The 7,059-nt window shown below is 47.3% G+C and overlaps 1 protein-coding gene across 2 annotated transcripts; it reads right to left on the reverse strand.

Annotated features, from left to right (window-relative positions):
- Positions 1–4,160: 4,160 nt before the first annotated feature.
- LOC133868695 (uncharacterized) lies at positions 4,161–6,381 on the reverse strand. 2 transcript variants are annotated; one of them, XM_062305673.1, is made up of 3 exons: positions 5,554–6,381; positions 5,071–5,399; positions 4,161–5,037 (listed from the first exon to the last, which is right to left on the reverse strand). In XM_062305673.1, exons 1-3 carry the CDS (start codon positions 6,376–6,378, stop codon positions 4,692–4,694), a joined length of 1,500 nt encoding a protein of 499 aa, XP_062161657.1. In that variant the 5' UTR covers positions 6,379–6,381; the 3' UTR covers positions 4,161–4,691. The 2 variants fall into 2 exon arrangements, with proteins under 2 accessions (XP_062161657.1, XP_062161656.1); XM_062305672.1 differs by having other exon boundaries at positions 4,161–5,399.
- Between the last annotated feature and the right edge of the window lie 678 nt (positions 6,382–7,059).

A 7,059-nucleotide genomic window follows, 5' to 3' on the forward strand; every position in this document is an offset into this window, starting at 1 on the left:
GTCACTCAAAGCATCTCTTTCAAACACATGTTTTTGATCTATTCGTCTCCTTGTGCTGTGTTAATATAAGGACTCCACTGAAAAGCTCAAGAGGAGAAAAGACAAAAGTCTTGTCATGCCTTGAGTAGACTCGGCATGACTCGGGCACCAAAGACTTGTGTCCTCGAGCAGCCGTAAGCCTCGAGCCACCATAAGTCCCGAGCCACTGTAAGCCTTGAACCATCAAAGACTCAGTTTACTGAGCACAAAGCCCCGAGTTGCCGTAAGCCTCGGGTCACCATAAGTCCCGAGCCTCCGTAAGCCTCGGGCCACCAAGTCAAATCAAACCAGATCAAATCAAAGTATTGTCTCCCTCGGTTTGAAACACAACTGGCTCGGAACACACACCCCGATCATGTCCCCCGGTAATAACGGGGGGTGACTCGGTTCAAATCAAACCAGATCAAATCAACAACAATTGTGCTTTCAAAGTGCTATTTCTGGGTTGCAACGCCAACAACCACAGCTGTTTGGAATCAGTCTATCAACTCAGGTATGCAAACTAATCATTATTCAATATATATACATATGTTCTAACAAATTTCAGGGGTCCTTCTTCGGCACATACCATATAGGGAGGAAACCCCTACAACAAACCCGATCATGTCCCTCGGTAACACGGGGGGTGACTCGGTTCAACTTAAACCAGATCAACTTAAAGTGTTGTCTCCCTCGGTTTGAAACACAACCGGCTCGGAACACACAAGCGGGGGGTGACTCGGTTCAACTCAAACCAGATCAACTCAAAGTGTTGTCTCCCTCGATTTGAAACACAACTGGCTCGGAACACACACCCCGATCATGTCCCTCGGTAACACGGGGGTGACTCGGTTCAACTCAAAGTGTTGTCTCCCTCGGTTAAAAACACAACCGGCTCGGAACACACACCCTGATCATGTCCCTCGGTAACACTGGGGGAGACTCGGTTCAACTCAAAGTGTTGTCTCCCTCAGTTTGAAATACAACCGGTTCGGGAAGGCAACTAAGTCACTCTGATTATCTCCCTTGGTAATGATTCAAATACAACCGGTTTGAAAGACAAATCGGTCACATATACGAGCTACCTTCCTCGGATTGTACGGTACCACGGTCAAATAATCAACACCCTTGGGAATAACTCAGACAACTCAGTCAAATGTCTGCCTTGCAATTTTACTCGTTGTTTTCAACTAACCTTGAGCTTCCGATCCCAAGTCTCTCAGTCAAACCGGAACACTCAGTTCTTGGTCTCGAGCCTGGACATCCTTCTTCAACTTCTCTACCTCAGGTGCGAACCTGCATCTCGGCCACTCAAGCCTCTGGCGAGGGATTAACATTTATGAACTTTCAAGATCCCCCACAACACAACCAACTTGACAATGAACGAAAAGACTGAGAAAACAAAGATTTCATCTCGGGATCAAACAGAGATTCTTCTAGGACATGCTCGACACTAAGAGCATCCCTTGTGGATATATGCTCCTTCGGAAATTCATACTCCTGATGGCTGAATACACTCTTTGCTTGGCCTATAAAACCAAGCACAAGCTTGCCCGAGGCCTCTTTGTAGCCTCATCGGTCATGACACTCTCCTTGTTAGCGTTCTCGCGCTTCTGTGCGGCAATCTTCACTCGACGAGAAGCAATCGATTGATGAACAACCCATCAACTCCCGAGGAGAGTTAGAGTTCTCTCCCCCCCTGGACACATGTTCCGCTGCAGTTTCTTCTGCTATGTGGAAATTGGGCAAAATCATCATTGGGCTCAAATCTTGCATAGCCTTGGGAGAGCCCTCAGTATAAACTTCAAGAACGGTTTCTCGAGCTATGGCCTCGATCGGTTGCTTGGCAATCCTCATTTGAAGCACACGCCTCAAAAGAGATGCAACCAAAGGAAGGGGGCTAGGAAAAGTTATTCAAAGTTTACCAAAATTCGAAAACAAAAATTACAAAAGGGAACTCCCAGGTGAGTCTCCATCTGCGGATGCATGCTCGGATTCCGCGGCCGGAAGAATTGCTTTCTTCCCAGTTATGCCCTGTTCCTTTTCCAGATCGGCTTCCTCTCAAGCAGTCTTAACAGCAGCTAGATTTCATCAGAGAGAAATATTCACTTTACAAGTTGTCCAATTCTTCTTCACAATTGCCCCCAATACTATCAGTTGGGGACTCAGAAGTCGGGAATGAATTTACCATGCCAAGAGTTAGGGGCCCGCTCGCCCCAACACTGGAATATCCGAGAAGAACCCTCGACCCAGTTGGTGAGTTCAGATGCCACCTCGTCAGGTATACTGACTAGGAAGGAACTCCTTCGAAATCTTTTATATCGGTCTTCAGCACTCTATAGCAACTTGATTACATCTTACTTCCCGGCCACAATTTGTTCCTTCTCAGCCTTAGCGGCATACAGTTATGCAACCAACACTATTTTCTGAGCTTGAGATACATTAAGCTCCGTAAAAGATGCTCTTGGCCTTTTTGGGAATCAGTCAGTTTAGTCAACACCCATCAAGTCACCTATTGTCGGCATGCACCGAAGACTGTGCGGGCCCGTGGTCGAACCAGAAGATAAGTCTGGTTGACCAAAACCCAAGATTTTGAATGTGAGAGCAAATTTGAAATTTAGAATTTGAAAAAGTGCAAGATTTTTCCAAAGATGACTTCCAAAGACCTCCGGACTAACACTTTTCGAGTGAAGTAACGACTGAAAAGTTGGAACCTTCCCGGTAACATGCACCCGACTCAATTTTGGAATCCGCAGTAAGTTAAAGCCGCTTAATTGTTCCTAAATTCCCTTACGCACAAAATTTGCATAAGAGAATTGGGAGGTAACTGTTAGGAAAAATATTAGTTTTTCAAAGCCCATCAAAATCATTTGGGCCCAACCGGTTCAACCGACCCGACCACCTGACTCGGGCAGTCGACCCAGATACCTTGTAACACCCGAGTACGCGAGATACCATCCTGAGCCACGGATCATCCCGAGCCGAGGGTGCATTCCGAGCCGAGGATTGCATCCGAGTCTAGGATCTTATCCGAGCTGAGGATGCATCCGAGCCAATGATCCATCCCGAGCCGAGGGTGCATTCCGAGCCAATGATCCATCCGAGTCGAGGATCTCATACGAGCCACAGATCATCCCGAGCTGAGTGTCCATCCGAGACGAGGATCCCATCCGAGCCAAGGGTGCATTCCGAGCCGATGATCATCCCGAGCTGAGGGTCCATTCGAGTCGAGGATCTCATCCGAGCCACAGATCATCCCTAGCTGAATGTCCATCCAAGTCGAGGATCCCATCCGAGCCAAGGGTGCATTCCGAACCGATGATCATCCCAAGCTGAGGGTCCATCCGAGTCGAGGATCCCATCCGAGCCAATGATCATCCAGAGTTGAGGGTCCATCCGAGCCGAGGATCCCACCTGACTTGGGTAGTTGACCCGGAAACCTTGTAACACCCGAGTCCGCGAGATTTAAGGGACACGACGCACTATACATAACTAGATCGTGCGCCCAAAGTTTCTCCAACAACATGTCACCCATAAAGGATCGTGAGCCTGAGATAGGCGGTCATGGAACCTGGAATGTCCGTACGCCCGAGGCCACGTCTTCCTCAACTACCGATCCCCTCACAAACCGGGAACAATCCTAACTGCTCTTCAATCTCTATAAATACCAGAATCTCTTCAGATATTTAAGGGACATTCTATGCTTCTAAAAATTACTCTACTCATATTAAATCTATCATCTAACTTAGGCATCGGAGGAGGATCGTCGGCACCTCCCTGACGCAGTGTTTATTATTTTGCAGATCATAAAGAACAAGGTGAATCTTCCGGTGAATCATCATCCGACACGTCACCATGTTGAAAACTGTCTCAACAAACTCCAAGGCCCATTGGGGTGAGCAATGTGCCTTGGGAGTTTTTTGGTTCAGATTTTATCAAAGCTTTTTGATACAAAAAGGTAAAACGTACAGAATCTACAAATGGGAACGGTAGTAAATCCAATTGCCAGATATTAATATATTAATATGTCAAAAATACAGATTTTTTTTTTAAAAAAAAAAAAAAAAAAAGGTATAGCACATTATTTTACTTGTTTTTTTTTTTTTTTTTTTTTTTTTTTTTTTTGTATGAATTAAAGCATTTTATAGAACAACCAGTCTAAAACAACACTCCAGTTAAAACTGGAAACAAGCTTCCAAACGGAAGAAACACACCCTAAGCAAAAAGGGCTCCCTACACCTCTCAAAACAGCAACTCAACAATTACACCAGAATTTATAAATTCCAGTTTTGGACTAGTTTATCATTCTTTGCATTCTTCTTGAACCGTCCCTTGGCCAAGATCCTAGTCCGTACTTTCCATCGTATTTGTAGCTCAATCTTCTTCTCTGTACGAGGAGTATTCCCATGGCAGAGGTCGTTACGTTGCTTCCATAAATGATATACTGTAGCTGCAATACAGAGCCTACAAAGATCAGCTTGTAAACTTTTCCCCTGCAGAACCTCCATGCTCCATTTGGCTACATCACTCCATTCCACAAATGGATCAGCAATCAAACAAGACTTCACAAATTTCCCCCAAACCCTTCTACTAAACCCACACTTGAAAAACAAATGTTCATTCTCCCCTTCTTCGAACGAACTCGTCCTCGAGTTTGCGTCTCCAAGAAAAAATTACGATGTTCCTTCCCCTTCGCCACGTTCATCTTCCGAAACCGGAGTAAACTCGAAAGCCGAAGGTTCGGCGTTCTCACCCCAATCCGGGACGTCCGGAAAATACCGCTGCCCTTTTGTGCGAAGCTCGCGACGTGCATCGCCAGGAAAATTGTCAAGGGAAAACCTATTCTCAGTCGCGGGGTCGAACTGAAAATTCTTATAAGTACTTCTGTATTTCTTATCCATCCAATTGGCGCCTCGGCCCCAACTGATCTCCATGAACCACGGCACCCCTGCGAGCTCCTTCCGAAAACGCTTGGCCTTGGACTCGGAGTGTTGGAACTTCTTCCGAATCTTCTCGTACCTCATCTCAGCCTCCCTCTCCATCTTCTCGTACCTCATCTCAGCCTCCCTCTCCATCTTCTCGTACCTCATCTCAGCCTCCATCTCCTGCTCTACACCCCGAGCTCGAGCCGCACTAAGTTCAGCGGAATGAACCTTCTTAGCCTCATTGGCCTTGAACAGCTGACCCCGCAGCAATGCGTTTGTAGCCTTGACTTCGGAAACATCGTCTTGTAGCTTTTCTATCTGCTTTTGTCTAGCCTTGATGTCACTCTTCAGACGCTCTACCTCGGCGTCCGAAACTTTGGGCTGAGAGCTTGCACTCACAAAGTGAGCCTGCATCTCGGACGCATTCATAACATTCCTAAACGACTTACGCAGGCTCTGAAATTTTATTTTATTTTTTATTTTTTATTTTTTTTAAAAAAAAAGAAAAGAAAAGAAGAAGAAAGAAAGAAAGAAAGAAAAAAAGAGAAGTTAGAAAAAATGACCCAAGTATGAAGTAAGCAAAATGTGTCACCCGGAAAGAAGACCTTACCTCCACGAAACCGGTTTGAGGAGTAGCGATAGCATGAACGGCAGCATCAACGAAAGCGTCTACGAAAGCTTCGGGGTATCCCTGTAACGTTTCGACCTGCTGTTGCTCCTCGCTCAGGTGCGGCTGCTGCTCAATGGTTTCGACCGGTCGCGGCTCCTCGACTCCAACATGCTGCTGTCCTTCATCCCCGACCGGAATGGGATTCATGGCAGCTGATTTTTGCGTATCTTGAGCGCAAGTGAATTCCGGCTCAACTTCCGGAAGCGAGAGTACGGGCCCTGGAATGGGACTTGGTTGGGGAGAATTCTGTGGTCCGCTTAGCTCGGCTCCAGACTCCCGGGAGAAAACGTGTTCAGGTACGGGACCAAATAGGTTCTCGATCCGGAAGGAAAGACAGACTTCCTCTGAGGGTTCTGAGGGAGATCTGGGCCTCTTCGAAATTTCTCGCACCTTCTCTTCGCCCTTACGTTTAGAACGCGTACTCGTGTGGCAAGCCTCGGAGGATACCAAATCCGTTTTAACGAGACAAAGATCATCGGGATGCTTCATTCTGGAGGCTGCCTTCGGAAGCCTAGTCCGGGAGTCCGCAATTGGATTCTGAGTCTTCTTTTTTGAGACCTTCCACGAAGGACCCCCCGAGGCCTCATTCCCAGGTCCAGTCTTTTTGGGAGTCTTGTTCTTCCCCTTCTTGTGCAAGAGATCTTTGTTCTTGCGTATCCACTGATACCCGAGAAACTTCCGCAAGTTGGACTCTGTAACAATTTTGTCAAAGTTAATCTTGTCGAAGTTTGACCCGGTCTGGGAAGACTTGGAAAAATTTAACATGCTGTCGACCCTTTCCCTCTCGATTTCGCTCAGCTCAGGAGGCTCTCTCAAGTCATCAGCTAGAGGTGCCCAATCCTGAAGCACCCTCTGGTCCTCGGAAAGAGCCTGCGAAGCTTCCCATTCGCCGGAAACTCAGAAAAACTGTTGCCTCCAGCCTTTGTTGTTGGAGTAGGACTGAGAGAGGAAGATGAAAACGGGTTTCGCACGAACAGAAAACTCCACCAACCCGTCGCGTCTGCCGGCCGGACGGTAAATATTGAAGAACTCCCGAATAGTCATCCGGGCTTTGAGCTCTCTCTGCCACAGGATGAAAGAGGCAAATAGGTACCTCCACCCGTTCGGTACGATTTGGCTCGGAGATACACCCAGGAAAAGCACTAACTCTCTAGCAATGTCCGGAAAAGGAAAGCGGAGCCCGGCCATCAGCATCCTCTCGTATATGGTGATCTCCCCACCATCAATCGTCCGGGTAACCGGATTCTGGAAATGGAGCCTAACAGAGTTACAAATGTCGTATTTACAGCGGAGCCATTCCTCATTCGCGACAGTGAGATCCGCCGCTCCTCGGTTTTCGAGTGGTACCAGAGCCAGAGGAGCTCCCCCGGCCTGGATCTGCTCCTCATGGAGCTCGAAAACGTTGTCGTGATCGGCTTCCTCCCCGGAAGACATCTCCGAAATTTG

This window comes from Alnus glutinosa, chromosome 5, assembly GCF_958979055.1.
Source record: "Alnus glutinosa chromosome 5, dhAlnGlut1.1, whole genome shotgun sequence".
In the NCBI taxonomy this organism is placed as follows: Eukaryota; Viridiplantae; Streptophyta; class Magnoliopsida; order Fagales; family Betulaceae; genus Alnus; species Alnus glutinosa.